The 19775-nt window shown below is 40.7% G+C and overlaps 1 protein-coding gene across 1 annotated transcript; it reads left to right on the top strand.

Annotated features, from left to right (window-relative positions):
* Window positions 1-1028: 1028 nt before the first annotated feature.
* LOC106560694 (junctional adhesion molecule A) lies at window positions 1029-19200 on the top strand. The gene is made up of 10 exons (XM_014123817.3): window positions 1029-1306; window positions 7912-7971; window positions 8142-8258; window positions 8417-8557; window positions 8687-8889; window positions 9666-9768; window positions 13891-13998; window positions 17406-17418; window positions 17673-17721; window positions 18329-19200. The coding sequence occupies exons 1-10, from the start codon at window positions 1258-1260 to the stop codon at window positions 18362-18364; spliced, it is 879 nt and encodes a 292-aa protein (XP_013979292.1). The 5' UTR covers window positions 1029-1257; the 3' UTR covers window positions 18365-19200.
* The last annotated feature ends 575 nt before the right edge of the window (window positions 19201-19775 follow it).

The raw sequence follows: 19775 nt of genomic DNA, 5'->3' as shown, positions 1-19775 counted from the left end.
GTAGTGTGGTTTTCCACTTTAATTTTGAGTGTGACTCCAAATCCAGACCTCCATGGGTTGATAAATTGGATTTCCATTGATTATTTTTGTGTGATATTGTTGTCAGCACATTCAAGTATGTAAAGAAAAAAGTATTTAATAAGATTATTTCATTCATTCAGATCTAGGATGTGTTATTTTAGTGTTCCCTTTATTTTTTTTGAGCAGTGTATATAGCCTCATTATTGTTATGTACAATTATTGTGGGGAATGTTTTCCTGGCACACGTTAAGTCTCTTGATACCCAATTGAGCAATCTTTCCATGCGCAAAGAATTCAGGCTTTTCTGGAGGCAAAGGGGGGTCCGTCCTGATACTAGATGTGTGTACCTAATAAACTGGCCGCTGAGTGTATGTACACTCACTTGCTGCAGACATATTATTTGGAATAAAAAATGGTGCCTTTTATCTTAGAAATAAAAACTAAAGGCTTATTTAAATGCAAAACTAAGCCGAACACCATGTCTGTTGGTTGACTGTTTCTTCCGCTACCAGCTGACTGTCACTGGTGTTCTGGATCAGTTGTTATTGGAGTCACTGAGCAAATAATGAATTTGATGGTTCTTTGTGTATTCTTAGTTTGTTTTACTTTTGATCCCATCATATTTCCAAAAGTTGACTACATTTCTATGAAGTTAATATCACCCTCAGCATCTAATATTATTTTGTGTTATAGGTTAATTTGTTGTAATTTCTATTAAATTAATGTGAAAGAGATATGTGCTTATTTACACAGGGACACTGAAAATCTACTACACTGAAAATGAAAACAACTAACATTATTTACAATCTCACTATCATGAGTGGACTTGTATTCAGCTGTGATGATTGAGATTTTCGTTTTAAATACCACATAGGCTAATACTTAAAATACTGTATGTCAGTGTAAAGAATATTGTGTAAAATACTAATCAAGTGAAACCGGTTATTGAAATAAACCAATAGACTGCTTTATATTGACATACGTCACGTAGGTAATGGCTTGCGTCACAGTTTCGACGGAATACCTATCATATTGTTCTACAGGAGCAGTCGGTCGTTGCGGAAGGGCGTAGAGTTCTTGTTCGTCGAAAGTATATATTTCAAACCGAGTGGGCCAACGTGTCAACAATTACTGAATTGCACTTTGTTTGCTGGAATAATCTAATATTTTTTTTTTATACCGAAATCGGACACATCGCTGGCTTTTAAAACAAAGGCTTCAGGTGTTGGGGCCGACATGTTTGTCAGCGGCTTGGTTTCGATGTTTCTATTCTTTCATGCAACAGGTGAGTGCTCCTTCTGTCGATCTAAACTCCTCATGACTTTAAATTAGCCCTACGTTTATACTATCCTACGTTTCAATTTAGTGTTTATTGAATTAGTAAGGTATGCACTTGATTGTTGTATATTTTCTAAACTTTCACTTTAGGCGCACAGGTCATAGATCAGTTTACCCAACCCAAAATAAGAAAACAACATAATTAACAGACCTGGGATCAGTAAGGGCTTGCCTTGGCTAAGTCATTGTACACAGTTCTTAAAAAGTAGGAAACAATATATCTACTGTGATTCACATACATCTGACTAGCTATTAAAAATATAACCTAGTCAGACCATTACTAGGTGGGCTCCCAAGTGACGCAGCGGTCTAAGGCACTGCATCTCGGTGTTAGAGGTGTCACTACAGACCCTGGTTTGATTCCAGGCTGAATCACAACTGGCTGTGATTGAGAGTCCCATAGGGCGGTGCAAAATTGGCCCAGTGTCCTCCGGGTTAGTGTTTGGTCCGGGTAGGCCGTCATTGTAAATAAGAATTTGTTCTTAACTGACTTGCCTAGTTAAATAAATAGACATTAAAAAATGACTGTTGCAGCTGGCTGAGGGGTGTTATTAGATAGGTTTGGCATAGCACGGAGAATTTCCAACCAAACCTTATTTTGCCAATACTTCCTGACTTGAAAGACAACTAATATCTTCTAAACGTCCATGTCTAGTTGCAGGTGGTTAATTTGAATTTAGAAAATGCTCTGTTATTAAATGTAGTATTTTTTTCGTTCCATGAAGTAATCTGACAATGTGTACGCCATCTTGACTATTTCAAATCTTTGATTTTGCTGGCTACCGGTCCATGACCCGTGATGTGATCGGTCAAAAGTGGTGAGAGAAGAGGGCCCTTCTCAAATCGAACAGTAATCTGCGATGATCGGTCATGTTGTCAAAAAGAAAACATGGTGCATCCTCCAGAAACATCTATTTTCTGTAAAATACAGTGCTTTTGGAAAGTATTCAGACCTTGACTTTTTCCACATTTTGTTACATTACAGCCTTATTCTAAAATGGATTAAATAAAACTATTTCCCCAGCAATCTACACATGATACCCTATAATGAAAAAGCGAAACAGGTTTTTAGAATTTTTTGCAAATGTATAAAAAAAAAAGAGACCCTTATTTACGTAATTATTTAGAACCTTTCCTATGAGACATGAAATTGAGCTCAGATGCATCCTGTTTCCATTGATCATCCTTGAGATGTTTCTACAACTTGATTGGAGTCCACCTGTGGTAAATTCAGTTGATTGGACATGATTTGGAAAGGCACACACCTGTCTATATAAGGTCCCACTGTTGATGGTGCATGTCAGAGCAAAAACTAAGTCATAAGGTCGAAGGAATTGTCCGTAGAGTTCTGAGATTGGATTGTGTCTAGGCACAGATCTGGTGAAGGGTACCAAGGCATTTATGTATGCAGCATTGAAGGTCCCCAAGAACACAATGGCCTCCATCATTCTTAAATGGAAGAAGTTTTGAACCACCAAGACTCTTCCTAGAGCTGGCTGCCTGGCCAAACTGAGAAATCGGGGGAGATGGGCCTTGCTCAGGGAGATGACCAAGACCCCGATGGTCACTCTGACAGAGCTCTAGAGTCCCTCTGTGGAGATGGGAGAACATTCCAGATGGACAACCAATTCTGAAGCACTCCACCAATCAGGCCTTTATGGTAGTGGCCAGATGGGAGCCACTCCTCAGTAAAAGGCACAGGTCTGAATACTTTCTGAAGGCACTGTATGTTTGAATTGTCAAGCTAGTTTTCACTGGGAAGGCAGATGAAGTGTTTATCAAAAGCAATCACTTTTTCATGTGAAAATACAGTATCCTACTCATTACTCCTCATGTTTTATTATTTCCCTTTAGTTTTGAACCAACTTTACCTTGGGATTTGAACGGGGCACCTGGCTCACGCCCGGGAGGCAGCCCGGTTCTAAAACGACTCAACTTTCACCCTGTGCAAAACACGCTTAGATTATTTGAATCCACTCATTGATTGAGACAGGTGGGTGTCCACCCCAAAGTGCTGCATGTCATGACTTTAACCTGTCTCAATCAATGAGAGAAGATCTGAAATGGACAAGGTGTTGGCGTACACATTGTTGGATTACATCAGGGAGCAAAACATTTTAACTTAATAACTGAGCATTTTATAAGTTCAAACGAACCCCCTGTAACTAGACATGGACATTTAGAAGACATTGGTTGTCTTCCAAGTCGGGAATTGAGGAAGTATCGACTAGTTAAGGTTGGTCACAAATTCTCTGTGCTACGCCAAACAGTACTCAGGGATGAAAGTAGATTTAATTTCTTCCAGGTACAGGGACCTGCACATGCTTTTTTTATATACTTTTTTGGGGCCTAAGCATAGAATTACATATAGAGTCCATAATAATTTAATGTGATCTCTGTGGGCCTAATAATACAGATGTCATCTAACTTTTAAAATGTATGGGCCTATCTTTTTTTGAATGTGGCATAAATACAACCAGTCATGATGTTTTCATCTGATTGTAAAACAGTTACTTCAAAAGGCTCATGTAGGCTACCTGTACACATTACTCAGGGACAGCAGAAAGATTTTATTGACACAGGGTGTGGGGGGAACAAATTATTTTCAGCCTCCTTTAGATTTTTTTTTCTGCTTATACTTTGACATTTGGTAGGCTTTGTTCGTCAACTTGTCTATAATTAGATGCATGCAGCTTCTCTTCTGTCATTACTTGATGCTCTTCTAGAATACTAAATAAAGCCTTGCTCACCAGAATGTCGTAAACCAATAGAATGATCAATGCAGGACCTCCCGAGTGGCACAGTGGTCTAAGGCAGTGCTAGCTGTGCCACTAGAGATTCTCGGTTGGAGTCCAGGCTCTGTCGCAGCCGACCGCGACCGGGAGACCCATGGGGCGGCGCACAATTGGCCCAGCGTTGTCCGGGTTAGAGCGAGGATGTTTAGAGACCGGTTTGAAGGAAATTAAAAGCTGTGAAAATGATCCAACATGTTTTGTCTTGGATCCATATTTTATGTGGTTAAAAATGAAATACTCTCAGCTTTTGTCACTGAAAGAAATTGCACGTTCATGCTACACGACACAGTCCCTAAGTGCGCATCCTTATTCTCAAAAGCTGCTGAAAGAAATCATATTTCATGTTCCAGTGACAAAATTACCATTTGATCATTTTACTGCGAGGACTACTTAATTCTGCAGGAGTTAATATTATAATAGGCTATATGTGAGGCATAGTCAGTGTCCAGACTTCAGTTAGTATTCCAACTATTAGGCTACTCCACTAAAGTAATTCCATCATCCATACAGTGCAATTTGATAAATGCAAAGAGACATCACTTACAAAACATCAGTGTTATGAATGACATTCGTGATTGTCATTCCTTAGGCTGACAGGTCTTGTAACCTCAATTTATGCCTACACTGCTGTGCGTCTCGGTCTCGACCACTCATCTCTGCCACATTTCAGTGTTATCATTGAACAACACCACATTTTGGAGCGTATTTCACAAGTTTAAGTCTATTAGCACATTTTTGATGTGACTGACATGCGGCAATGATAAATAGTGTAATAGCTTATTTTCTATGAATCTTAATTATTGTGAAAAGCTCATGTTTTACCGGTACGGTGTACCCCCACTATTTCTTTTGCCAGTACTCCGGACCACACAAACTCACCTCTGACGTTACCTAACCTTTAACGGCTAATGGAGCAGCACATTAGCCTGTTACAATCTGCTATCTAACATCTGTTTTTTTAGATGTCCCTTTATGTTCTTAATAATATTACGTTTCACTTATATGCTTGCTAAACCATAGCCCAGAACTGAATCTTACTACAGAGTCTATGAAGTTCAGCTCTGGGTTAACTAAACCGCAAGGCAATGAATGGATATTTAACTTTTTCAGACTGTCTGAAATGACCAGGGGTGTATTCATTATGTCTTGCAACCCTTTTCCCATTTTTAAGAACCAAATAGAAGCAAACTAAACAAAATGGGGAGGGACCTACCTGAATTTGTCCAATATAATCTTGCTGCCGGGGCTTTCCGCTAGCTGTAGCTGTGGTAACGGCTGTATGGAAGCATTTCCATTGGACCATTACAATGTGTGGCTAACTTGAAAGCAGAGTTGACAGGGAACAATATACTCTTCAAACATGTACAGTTTCCAGAGTGGGCTCTGGTACTTTTAATGATATTACCCATTTTGTACATAGAAATTGACATTATAGGTCATTAATCAATCGCAGCCCTCCTTTAGGATTGCACATACAGCAAATCACCAGCAATGGGAGTTCGCTTTGAATCCATTTACCATTCATTCTGTTGGTGGTGCTCCTAATATTGATTAAAACGTCAGAATTAGCAGAGAGCCCACTCTGGAAATGTTATGTACTTATATTGTTTGGACAAGTATATGTCTTAAAATGAACAAAATCAAAAAGGATACTTTTGAGATTCATATTAATAATTTTTTATGGTGAATAAATGTCAGTATTTGTATTTCAGAATTTATGCATACTCCATATGTTAGAGCACACTATAAGGACTAAACTGACACCAAGATGTTGTCTGTATCATGTATGGTTCACAGATGAAGTCTTACAGTAGGCAGGTATAGGTCTAAAAATGGCCTAGAATGGCCACTTTCATCATGATTGTGATACAAATGTAAAAAGCACGTCAAACAGCCTTACTCCCAATTTAAGGCTCTAGGTGAAAATTGTTCTGGCAAAAATAATTTCTTCCTCCGCTGGTGTGGAATCGCCATTTCTTTCTACATTTTCTCTGGTATTTGGAGTACCACCTGTAACTGGACACGGTCATTTATAAAAGACAAGTTTCTTCCGAATCAAGAACAAAACGTATCGGCAAGAAAAGTTTTATGAATTATTTTTGCTGTCTGGGTTTTCCACTAGCGACGGTGTAACAGCTGTATGGGAGCATTTACATCTCAGTTAGAACTACTTTCAAGCTGTAGTCCGCTGTGAGTCAAGTCGGCCTAGTGATATGGTCCTTTTAACAAGACATTTATGAGCCACACTGAACTATTGGGCAGCCTTTGTGCTGTACAAAAACACCTCGACTATAATCTTAGTTTCAAGAGTTGAGCTAAACATTTGACTGGTGTAGAAGGCCTTTAAACATTCCAAACATCAACACAAGGGCCACTACTTTCCACCTGTTATCTGTGTGGTTAATGTCTCACCTTGGAAGCTCTGCCTTCCCACCCCCGATACTCACGTAACAAGGAAATCAATCAATGGATTTTATCTGACTAAACCATTTCTCTAAATGGGCAAACTAAACTCTCTTATCTCTTTGTTGTTCAGTCACTAACTCCCCTCAAATAAAGGCTGTTGAGTAAAAGTAAAGACATTTTCTGTTAAGGTGACTCAAGGGAAAGTCACCCAGCTAAATACTACCTGAGTAAAAGTATCTGGTTTTAAATGTACTTAAGTACAGTGGTAGAACAATTACACAATTGTTATACTTGAGTAAAAGTAAACAAATGCTATACATCAAATTCTTTATATTACGCAAACCATAAGGAACAATTATTATTTTGTAAAAAATACAAACAACCAAGGGTACACTCCAACACTTGGGTATAATTTACAAACGCTGTATTTGTGTTGAGTAAATCCGCCAGATCAGAGGCAGTAGGGATGATACCGTGTTATATTGATAGGTGCGTGAATTGGATTATATTGCTGTCCTGCATGAGCATTCAAAATGTAACGAGTACTTTTGGGTGTCAGTGAAAATGTATGGAAGTAAAAGTTTTCAAAAAGAATAAATAGTAAAATACAGATACTACTAAGTATTTTTACTTAGTTACTTTACACCGCTAGCTGGATATATAATATCCTCTAATACGACACTAGTGTGTAGAAATGAGCTAGGCTGTCCTATCCTGCATGTACCTGATGAAGGAATGTACAGTATTACTGCCCAGGTTGTGACTGTTACTAATGTCATGTGCGCCACCTGCCTCTGGTGCCTGTCTGTTGCTGGGACATACTTTTGGTAGTGAATGGTGTGACTGCTCAGTAGGTCTCTGGCTGGACCATAGACTCTAAATGTCTGGAGTGGACATACTTACAGTCCAGTCTATTCAAATTTAGAGAGACGCTTTATTGTCCAAATGTCCATCCAATTTTTATTAAGCAGAAAATAATATAGTGTTCTTGGTTTCCCGCTCTGAAAGGGCCCTTCAGACTGTTCTGGCCCAGTTTCACATGAAGGTTTCTGGCTCAGTACAGAGGAGTGAGTCACATTTACCAGAATTTGTCCGCAGTCAGTCCACACGCTGTAGGCTTCAGGCCATTGGTTGGCAGAGCACCAGACATGCTCTTAGGGCGATAGGGGCGGGTCATTAAAGGTTCTTCCTAAGTTCAGCAGAAACTAAACCAGTCATCTCTGAAGGTGTGTGTTTCTGTTGTGTTTAGTGGTGGTAAGACTGGAGCACTTGGTGTTTAAATTCCAAAGATGCAATGTCATCCCCTTCATTTCCCTGACTGCTCGCTTTACTTTTCTCTCCCTTTCCCCAGGTGTAGAGGCCTTCACAGTTACAACCAAAAATCCAGATGTGAGGGCTAAAGAGAATGAGGGTAAGTCCTGGAGAATGGAAATGAACACTAAATGGGCAGTTTCTAAAATAAACAAAAGCGTTCACCTGTCATTGTGTGTGTGTGTGTGTGTGTTACAAGCAAGGAATAATGCTATTTTGCATATTTATCCCCAAGTAATGCAGTTAAAATGATCAATCTCATCTCTACAGGGGCTGATCTTTACTGTACTCACTCGGCTGACTTTGGGGCAGATGCCAGAGTTGAGTGGAAGTTTAGGGACATGAAGGGTTCTACGACCTATGTCATTTTCGATGGGAAACCCACCAGTAAGTACACAAACTGTTCAGACTTGATTCCAAGGAAATGCATGACACATGACTTCTTGTATTTGTGTCGTGATTGCTTCTGCATTTTTCTACAATTAGGGCTAGATATACTTACCACAAATGAGTTTATAATCACTGATTATCTTGCTCTCTCTCAGCACTTTATGAGGGCCGTGTCACTATGTTTGATGGGATGCTGAGGTTCAACAAGGTGACGCGCAAAGATAATGGGCAGTATCAATGTGAGGTGTCTAACAAACAGTATGTTGGGGATACCAAAGTGAATCTCACTGTTTTAGGTAAGGAGAGTCTTATCATCTAACTATTGCGCAACATCTATAATTTCTGGTTAATTAACCAATAAGGCTAGTGCCTCTCTGCTCTCACTCTCTGCGGTCCCTCACTACCTCTCTTACATCCTCCTGCAGTACCTCCATCCGTGCCCATGTGTAGGATCCCTGCCTCTGTGACGACGGGGCATCGCGTGCTACTGTCCTGTCATGATGCAGAGGGGTCTCCATCCCCCACCTACAAGTGGTATAAGGACAAGACCCCTCTTCCTGTGGACCCCAGCCAGTTCCCTGCCTTCAAGAACTACACCTACAAGATCAATCCTCTCAATGGCAACCTGGTCAGTGGTGCTGAATATACCTCACCTGGATCATATTCATTAGGGCAAACCATTTTGCAATGGACAACAAAAACAATATATTTTAACATTTTGGGGGAGGAGCCGATTAGTACAACCCAGGTCCCAGATGTGTTTGTGCTGTATGGTCAACTCGGCAGGCTAAAGGCGTCATCATGCTTCAGTTCAGCTAGCGCCTAGCCAAACTCAGCTAGGCAAAACTAACAAGTGTGCCTGCATACTCCCTTAAAAGACCTTCGCTTGAAAAACGTAAAAAAGCGGCAATAGTACTTTTTCCATCTTGAGACACCTCAAAATAGTCAAATTTAATCTGATAACAAGACATCTGTCATTAATTTGGACGTTTTTGGCGAGGAGATCTTAGTCGTGCGATTTTACATCTTGCTAATATTTTTGGTGCAGTAGTGAAGAAATGTGGATAAATTATTTCATTGAATGACAACAAACACTTAATTGAAGAATCCCTACTGTTGACCAATCACCGATGAAGGGGCGTTGACTTCGGCTGTTGACTTCGGCTGTTGACTTGAAAAAAATTTGTGCGGACAAACAACCGAAAAAAAAAAAAAACTTGCCCAAGACCAAAATGTTGTCATATGCACAAACTGTTACGAACTGTTTTGGCTGGGAAGCATGCGAACGCCCTTAACACAACATTACTGTTTGGCAACTTCACATCTCTCTCTCTCTCTCATTTCAGTTATTCACCTTGTATTTTATATCAGTGATTTGTAAACATCTCCATATCTCTGCTGCAGGAGTTTCCCTCTGCTTTGGTGATAGATACAGGAGACTACAGCTGTGAAGCTATGAACGATGCCGGCCCTGTTCAACGCTGTCAAGCTGTGAGGATGGAAGTCCGTAAGTGCCCTTTGCTTTCTATGGGGAAAAGCCCATTGCAGACTAGCCTGGGCTAAACCGAGGATAAGAAGAAACATTTTACCAAAATTAAAAGCAATATAGAATTGTTCAACTAACTAATTTACTGGGCCATCAACTCGATGTAAAACACTATGGTTTGGTTGAAAGCTTACTGAAAAAAAAAATGTATAGGAAGGTGATAAAGGAAAGTGTTTCCTGCACTGAAATGTAGGTCATAGGCAAGGCTCTAAAGTGCGACCGGTCGCATATGCTCCTAAATATTTTACTGTGCGGCTTGGAATTTTTAGCTCCTAGAAAACAAATCTTCCAGATATAATTGTTTTAATGATTAGGCTTCACTGTACCACTGTTTCTGAGTGCCCTAGAGAAAAAAAGCAAGCAGTGTTTGCACCATTACATCAGAGATAACTGCTTGTCTCTAGCCTAAACTGTTCAAAGATTGTGACCATATTACCAGCGTTAGGTTTCTCCCCTTCTTCGGCGCATTGGCTGGATGTATCTCAATTGACGGGGTGCATTTTACAATCAAAAACCATGTTGCGGGACGTTTAATCCTCCGACCTGTTCAGGTCTCCAGACTGCGACCATTTAGTCGCATTTTGACACCCTTTGACTTGGCTGTGTGAGGGAACATTTTTATTGGTCACATCAGTGCGAGCTGCACATTCTACATGGTCACTTCACTCAAAACTTCCTTTTTTTTAGGAGGCTAAAACCATGATTTGGTCAAACAGTATAGTACATTATCCTCATGATTCCTGTAATAAAAGCCTCCCTGACCCTGTACCTGTTTTGCTGAGGCCTGCTGTGTCACGTGAGCCACTCTCTCCCCTTTCCCGGGGGGAAAAAATGCTCGGGAAGGGAAAGAAAGTGTCCTGATTGAATAACATTTTAAAATCCAGTTGCTTGGAAAACACAGCTGTCATGGTTGGAGTGAGGAGGATCTCCGGATTCTGTAGGTATACTTGTGTTTATTTCGCAACTCTCAATTTTGAGCTCAATAGCAACTATTTTGCAAACAAGATATTTTATATGGCTTTGCGATACGGAGGATGCAAAATGCGAATATACCATTGGGAGCGCATAGGCCTCATTGGGGCGGTAGGCTACAACTGCAAGGTTTTTTGGGACATTACATTTTACTGTTAGATTTATACATGGCTACTAGCAGTGGGTATTATAAACTCAGCAAAAAAAGAAACATCCCTTTTTCAGGACCCTGTCTTTCAAAGATAATTAGTAAAAATCCAAAACTTCAGATCTTCATTGTAAAGGGATTAAACACTGTTTCCCATGCTTGTTCAATGAACCATAAACAATTAATCAACATTTACATTTTACATTTTAGTCATTTAGCAGACGCTCTTATCCAGAGCGACTTACAGTAGTGAATGCATACATTTCATGATTTTTTTTTTTTTTTTGTACTGGCCCCCCGTGGGAATCGAACCCACAACCCTGGAGTTGCACACACCATGCTGGCGTTGCAAACACCATGCTCTACCAACTGAGCCACAGGGAAGACTGTGCACCTGTGGAGCGGTCATTAAGACACTAACAGCTTACAGACGGTTGGCAATTAAGGTCACAGTTATAAAAACTTAGGACACTAAAGAGGCCTTTCTACTGACTCTGAAAAACACCAAAAGAAAGATGCCCAGTGTCTCTGCTCATCTGCGTGAATGTGCCATAGGCATGCTGCAAGGAGGCATGAGGACTGCAGATGTAGGCAGGGCAATAAATTGCAATGTCCGTACAATGAGACGTCTAAGACAGAGCTACAGGGAGACAGGACGGACAGCTGATCGTCCTCGCAGTGGCAAACCACATGTAACACCTGCACAGGATCGGTACATCCGAACATCACACCTGTGGGACAGGTACAGGATGGCAACAACAACTGCGCGAGTTACACCAGGAACGCACAATCCCTCCATCAGTGCTCAGAATATCCGCAATAGGCTGAGAGAGGCTGGACTGTAGGCCTGTTGTAAGGCAGGTCCTCACCAGACATCACCGGCAACAACGTCGCCTATAGGCACAAACCCAGTGTCACTGGACCAGACAGGACTGGCAAAAAGTGCTCTTCACTGATGAGTTGCGGTTTTGTCTCACCAGGGGTGATTGTCGGATTTGCGTTTATTGTCGACGGAATGAGTGTTACATCGAGGCCTGTACTCTGGAGCGGGATCGATTTGGAGGTGAAGGGTCCGTCATGGTCTGTGGCGGTGTGTCACAGCATCATCGCACTGAGCTTGTTGTCATTGCAGGCAATCTCAACACTGTGCGTTACAGGGAAGACATCCTCCTCCCTCATGTGGTACCCTTCCTGCAGGCTCATCCTGATATGACCCTCCAGCATGACAATGCCATCAGCCATACTGCTCGTTCTGTGCGTGATTTCCTGCAAGACAGGAATGTCAGTGTTCTGCCATGGCCAGCGAAGAGCCCGGATCTCAATCCCATTGAGCACATCTGGGACCTGTTGGCTCGGAAGGTGAGGGCTAGGGCCATTCTCCCCAGAAATGTCCGGGACCTTGCAGGTGCCTTGGTGGAAGAGTGGGGTAACATCTCACAGCAAGAACTGGCAAATCTGGTGCAGTCCATGAGGAGGAGATGCACTGCAGTACTTATTGCAACTGGTGACAACAAATGATACTGACTGTTACCCCCCCCCCCATTTGTTACTCACATTATTCAATTTCTGTCACATATCTGTGGAACTTGTTCAGTTTATGTTTCAGTTGTTGAGTCTTATGTTCATACAAATATATCCACATGTTAAGTTTGCTGAAAATAAACGCAGTTGACAGTGAGAAGACGTTTCTTTTTTTGAGTTTATTTAGTTGATCTAGCTAATGCATTTTGAGTTTCCACTTACTCGGGTGGTGAATTAGCCCCAAATAAATTAGCCTATGATATTAGAGCACATAAAAATGCAGGCAAATTCATCTCAATTGAAGAAAAAATAATAATTCTGGAGCCCTATTTTAACAGTCAAAATATAATGCATGACAATCACTGGATTAGGTTGCACATTCAAATATGAAAAAAGAACTTATTTCTTGAATACCATTTCAGTAGTCTTACACTTTTTAATGAAGAACTCTGTATGACTTGATATGATGATAAATGTCATTTAGCAGATGCTTTTATTCAAAGCGACTAAGTCGTACGTGCATACATTTTACGTATGGATGGTCCCGGAAATCGAACCCACTATCCTTGCATTACAAGAGCCATGCTCTACCAACAGAGCCATGCTCGCAACCCCACAATTTTTTTGGGGGTGCGACCAAATCATGGGCTGGTTTTTCAGTTGGTGCCACATGCCCATAATTTAGTCGCACCAAAACAAAATTGCGGCGTCGTGCAATAGAAAATATGTGTAGCTCATCTGATAGCGCATGGCACTTTCAGCGCCAGGATAGTTGGTTCTATTCCCGGGACAAGTGGGTTCTATTCCCGGGACTGCCAGGACAGTGGGTTCTATTCCCAGGACAGTGGGTTCTATTCCCAGGACAGTGGGTTCTATTCCCGGGACTGCCAGGATAGTGGGTTCTATTCCCAGGACAGTGGGTTCTATTTCTGGGACTGCCAGGATAGTGGGGGAAATGTTAGTATGGAGCCCTGCTGTTGCAGCAGATTCACATGTGACCTGTAAACCTCAAATGTTGCCATGCTGGTTGGGCTGGTAGTGATGTTGCCAAACAAACTTTTGAAATCATAAACAGTGCTAGTAGGTGCTTGGCTATTTACCATCAGATTATATCTAGTCTAGTATCTCATGCAGTTGATCAGTTACACACACTGTTTTCATCAATCAAATCCATCAAATGTATTTCTAAAGCCTTTTTGACATCAGCGGTTTTCAAAGTGCTTTCACACTCATCTGGTCTAGATGTGTTTTCTTTGTTCTTTATTGCATACAGAACTCACATATTGCTTTTCCACACGAGGACCATAGTGTTCAACTGAACCTGAGATATTGAAACTATTTCACTCTCCCATTTTGACTTTGTCATTTAGAAACGTGAGCCAGTGTAACACATCTCATTTCCCTCCCACTTTCTCTAATGCTCTCTCTTTCTCTCTCTCTAGGCAACATCAACACTGGAGGTATTGTTGCTGGGGTGATTGTGGCTCTCCTGGCCCTGGCCCTGCTGTGCTTCGGACTGTGGTACGCCCACCGCAAAGGATACATGCCCAGTGAGTTTATATCCCCTATTCACCCTAAGGACTCCTCGTCCTGTATTAAGAAAGTGTCTAGTAGGAATGCCGATCTGGAATCCAATTGGCCTTTTCGATGATAATGAATTAGATCAAGCTGATCCTAACTGTTATAGGCCTATTTCTATTTTGCCCTGTTTATCAAGTTTTTGAAAAACTTGTCAATAATCAACTGACTGGCTTTCTTGATGTCTGTAGTATTCTCTCTGGTATGTAATCTGGTTTCCGCTCAGGTTATGTATGTGTCACTGCAACCTTATAGGTCCTCAATGATGTCACCATTGCCCTTGATTCTAAGCAATACTGTGCTGCTATTTTTATTGACTTTGCCAAAGCTTTTGATACGGTAGACCATTCCATTCCTGTGGGTCGGCTAAGGTGTATTGGTGTCTCTGAGGGGTCTTTGGCCTGGTTTGCTAAATACCTCTCTGAGTGTAGTGTATAAAGTCAGACAATCTGCTGTCTCAGCCACTGCAAGTCACCAAGGGAGTACCCCAAGGCTCAATTCTAGGCCCCACGCTCTTCTCAATTTACATCAACAACATAGCTCAGGCAGTAGAATGCGCTCTCATCCATTTATATGCAGATGATACAGTCTTATACTCAGCTGGCCCCTCTCCGGATTTTGTGTTGAATGCTCTACAACAAAGCTTTCTTAGTGTCCAAGCTTTTTCTACCCTTAACCTTGTTCTGAAGACCTCCAAAACAAAGGTCATGTGGTTTGGTAAGAAGAAGAATGCCCCTCGTCCCACACTTGTTATTACAACCTCTGAGGGTTTAGAGCTTGAGGTAGTCACCTCATACAAGTACTTGGGAGTCCTTCTCTCAGCGTATATCAAAGCTACAGGCTAAAGATAAATCCAGACTTGATTTCCTCTATCGTAATCTCTCCTCTTTCACCCCAGCTGCCAAACTAACCCTGATTCAGATGACCATCCTACTTATGCTAGATTACAGAGACATAATTTATAGATCGGCAGGTAATGGTGCTCTCGAGCGGCTAGACGTTCTTTACCATTCGGCCATCAGATTTGCCACCAATGCTTCTTATAGGACACATCACGGCACTCTATACTCCTCTGTAAACTGGTCATCTCTGTATGCCCGTCGCAAGACCCGCTGGTTGATGCCTATTTATAAAACCCTCTTAGGCCTCACTTCCCCCTATCTGAGATATCTACTGCAGCCCTCATCCTCCACAAACAGCACCCGTTCTGCCAGTCACATTCTGTTAACCTCTTACATCTAGACGTTCCGCTAGCGGAACACCTGCTCCAATATCCAATGATAGGCGTGGCGCGAATTACAAATTCCTCAAAAATACAAAAACTTCAATTTTTCAAACATATGACTATTTCACTGCATTTTAAAGACAAGACTCTCCTTTATCTAACCACACTGTCCGATTTCAAAAAGGCTTTACAGCGAAAGCAAAACATTAGATTATGTCAGCAGAGTACCCAGCCAGAAATAATCAGACACCCATTTTTCAAGCTAGCATATAATGTCACAAAAAACAAAACCACAGCTAAATGCAGCACTAACCTTTGATGATCTTCATCAGATGACACACCTAGGACATTATGTTATACAATGCATGCATGTTTTGTTCAATCAAGTTCATATTTATATCAAAAACCAGCTTTTTACATTAGCATGTGACGTTCAGAACTAGCATACCCCCCGCAAACCTCCGGTGAATTTACTAAATTACTCACGATAAACGTTCACAAAAAACATAACAATTATTTAAAGAATTATAGATACAGAACTCCTTTGTGCAATCGAGGTGTCCGATTTTAAAATAGCTTTTCGGTGAAAGCACATTTTGCAATATTCTGAGTAGATAGCCCAGCCATCACGGCTAGCTATTTAGACACCCACCAAGTTTAGCCCTGACCAAACTCCGATTTACTATTAGAAAAGTTTGATTACCTTTGGTGTTCTTCGTCAGAATGCACTCCCAGGACTGCTACTTCAATAACAAATGTTGGGTTGGTTCAAAATAATCCATAGTTATATCCAAATAGCGGCGTTTTGTTCGTGCGTTCAAGACACTATCCGAAGTGTAAATAAGGGTCACGAGCATGGCGCATTTCGTGACAAAAGATTTCTAAATATTCCATTACCGTACTTCGAAGCATGTCAACCGCTGTTTAAAATCAATTTTTATGCCATTTTTCTCGTAAAAAAGCGATAATATTCCGACCGGGAATCTGCGTTTAGGTAAAAAGACGAAAGAAAACAAAGCATTGGGTCGACTCGGGCACGCGCCTGAGTCTCACAGTACTGTGACCAGCCACTATCCAAACGCGCTACTTCAGCCAGAGCCTGCAAAGCCACGATTCAGCTTTTTGCCGCCTTCTGAGAGCCCATGGGAGCCGTAGGAAGTGTCACGTAACAGCAGTGATCCTCTGTAATGGATAGAGATAATCAAGAAGGGCAAGAAATTGTCAGACAGGGCACTTCCTGCATGGAATCTTCTCAGGTTTTGGCCTGCCAAATGAGTTCTGTTATACACAGACACCATTCAAACAGTTTTAGAAACTTTGGAGTGTTTTCTATCCAAAGCTAATAATTATATGCATATTCTAGTTTCTGGGCAGGAGTAATAATCAGATTAAATCGGGTACGTTTTTTATCCGGCTGTGAAAATACTGCCCCCTAGCCATAACAGGTTAAAGGTCCCCAAAGCGCATGCATCCCTGGGTTGCTCCTCTTTTCAGTTCGCTGCTGCTAGCGACTGGAACGAGCTGCAACAAACACTCAAACTGGACAGTTTTATCTCAATCTCTTCATTCAAAGACTCAATCATGGACACTCTTACTGACAGTTGTAGTTGCTTTGTGTGATGTATTGTCTCTACCTTCTTGACCTTTGTGCTGTTCACTGTGTCCAATAGTGTTTGTACCATGTTTTGTGCTGCTACCATGTTGTATTGCTACCATGTTGTTGTCATGTTGTATCGCTACCATGTTGTTGTTGCTACCATGCTGTGTTGTCATGTGTTGCTGCCTTGCTATGTTGTTCTCTTAGGTCTCTCTTTATGTAGTGTTGTCTCGTTGTGATGTGTGTTTTGTCTTATATTTATATTGTTTTTTTATCCCAGGCCCCGTCCCCGCAGGAGGCCTTTTGGCAGGCCCTCATTATAAAAAATAATTTGTTCTTAACTGACTTGCCTAGTTAAATAAAAATATGACATGGACAGAGGGAACCTGATCCTTGATCAATACTCCTACTTTAAGACGCTATAAATACAGGGCCAGATCAGTGACTGATAACTTGCAGTTCATAATGTCTATAACCTTCAAATGCATATTTGAATCACCATACAAATGACACATTTTACTCAGTATTTATACATTTTTTTTCTTTTGCCCTTACAGAAAAGAGTGAAAGGTAACTGATTACATTCTGTCTACTCTGCCCTATATGTTCTCGTTAATGCATGACTTAGTAGATTGGTTTTACAGTGCCAGAGTTGAGGGCTTACCGTAGTTTGGAGGTTTTTTAATTGTGTTATATATACAGTTTACATCAATGTTTTGTGATAACATTTCCTTGCACATCTTATTAACAGTTGATAATACAACACTATAAAGTAGTTGATAGATATACAGATGTTTCTGTTGGCTCATATGTTTCTCTTACAGCAAACCCTCAGTGGTCTACCAGCCAACATCGGAGTCTGGCGATGAAGATGTAAGTTTCATCTGCATTTTTCCACTTATTAGAAGTCTGAGGCTTTTGTTTTTTTGGCCTTTCATTTCCGGAGTATTTCTTCCATCTCTCTCTTATGTTTGTATAGTTTGCAAACAGAAATTATTATTGAAAAGAACAGACAATAGTATTTGTCTATTTAGGAGGAACTCTCAGCTGCTGAAAATCATTTGTATATGCTTAGTTCTCCTCTCTGTTTGCTCTCATATTTAAATTCAATTTTTGATAAACAAAACCCTTTCCATCCCTAGATCATTATTGTGATCATAGTGTATTATATGGTTTGGTTGTCAGGGAAATTATTTTGACTGAGTTCCCTTTCCTGTAATGTGTAATATATGGCATTTAGCAGATTATTTTATCCAAAGCGACTTAGTCATGCGTGCATATATTTTACTTATGGGTGGTTTTCGTGAATGGAATCCATTATCCTGGCGTTGCAAGCTCCATGCTCTATCAACTGAGTTACAGAGGACCACATGCACTACCATCTCTAAAGAGTTAATGGTTGCTGTCCTTTTCGTCTTTTGTATTTCAGTGAAAAGGTGTAGCCTCGTTTCGTAACCGCAATCTTCTGTGTCTGTTTCAGGGGGAATTCAGACAGAAGTCTTCTTTCGTGGTATAGCCAGGGCGTGCAACACATGTCCAGGATATACCCAGGAGTCTACAGCCACTAGTGACTATGGGTGCGTCCCAATAACATCTCCCCTTTCTCCTGAAGTGTGCTGTCGTTCACTTCTTTCCACAAATCTCAAAACATTGGGTTGTTGGAGGCATGGGTTAGTGGGTGTTTCCACCGTATTTTTTATACCAGTCATTATCTTTCAAATCAGTGAAGGGAAGTGAACAAGTGCACACTTTGGGGGTAGAAGAGATAATTGGGACATAGCTTATATATGACAATACCACTGCCCCTTTTACCTGCTCACTGTGGATAGGTGTGAATTGGTGTGCTTTGATTTTAATTTTTTTTCATATGTTTATAAAAACAAAATGAATTTTGAAATATTTCTCTAACTGGCAATTACCTACATCTGTACTATTTTGTGGTGACTGTATGTATAGATTTGAAAAAATACTTTCACTTATACTTCATATTTTAAGTGCCTCCGTTCTGTGAAAGAAATCTCGCATTTAAGGAAATGTAAGGGGAAAAAAACAGGAAATTAATTTATGAAATCTTAAAGAACACTGGCCATTCATTTTCTAATCCTATTACTACATGCCTTGCTTTCTTATGGCTTTTCCCAAATTGCACAATATTCCCTATAGAGTGCGCTACTTTGGACTAGGGCTCTGTCATTGTGTAGGGTATTTGGTGCAGTTTGGTACACATACCTTGTGTGTTATGTCTACTCTAAATCCATGCTTTCAGTGAGTTGTAATGTGAAATGTTTTGTTTACGATAGATATAGAAATGTGTATGGCATTGTGTTTGTATTAAAGTCAAACTCCATTGTATTGTTGTTTTGCATTTGCTTGTTGCGATGTTGCTGGTCCCAGATCTGTTTGTGCTGTCATGACAACTCATGAGGAGTTGTCAAGACACCAGAAACAGACTGGCAACCAGGCTTGCTGAGCTGTACATGGTCTCTTTCTTTGTAAGTTTGATCAGGTTGAGCATCCCAAAGAAATGATATGGTGCTCACAGCAAAATCATAAGGTGATGAATTCAAATCAGGTTTAAGCAATATACAGTACCAGTCAAAAGTTTGGACACCTCATTCAAGGGTTTTTCTTTATTTTTTACTATTTTCTACATTGTAGAGTAATAGTTATGACATAACACATATGGAATCATGTAGTAACCAAAAGTGTTAAACAAATCAAAATATATTTTATGTTTGTGATCCTTCAAAGTAGCCACCCTTTGCCTTGACGACAGCTTTGCACATTCTTGGCATTCTCTCAACCAGCTTCACCTGGAGTGCTTTTCCAACAGTCTTGAAGGAGTTCCCACATATGCTGAGCACTTGTTGGCTGTTTTTCTTTCACTCTGCAGTCCAACTCATCCCAAACCATCTCAATTGGGTTAA

The sequence above is a fragment of the Salmo salar genome, chromosome 10, assembly GCF_965601325.2.
Source record: "Salmo salar chromosome 10, fSalSal1, whole genome shotgun sequence".
NCBI lineage: Eukaryota > Metazoa > Chordata > Actinopteri > Salmoniformes > Salmonidae > Salmo > Salmo salar.
The sequence above is the reverse complement of the archived record's forward strand: the minus strand, read 5'-3'. Positions and strand labels throughout refer to the sequence as shown.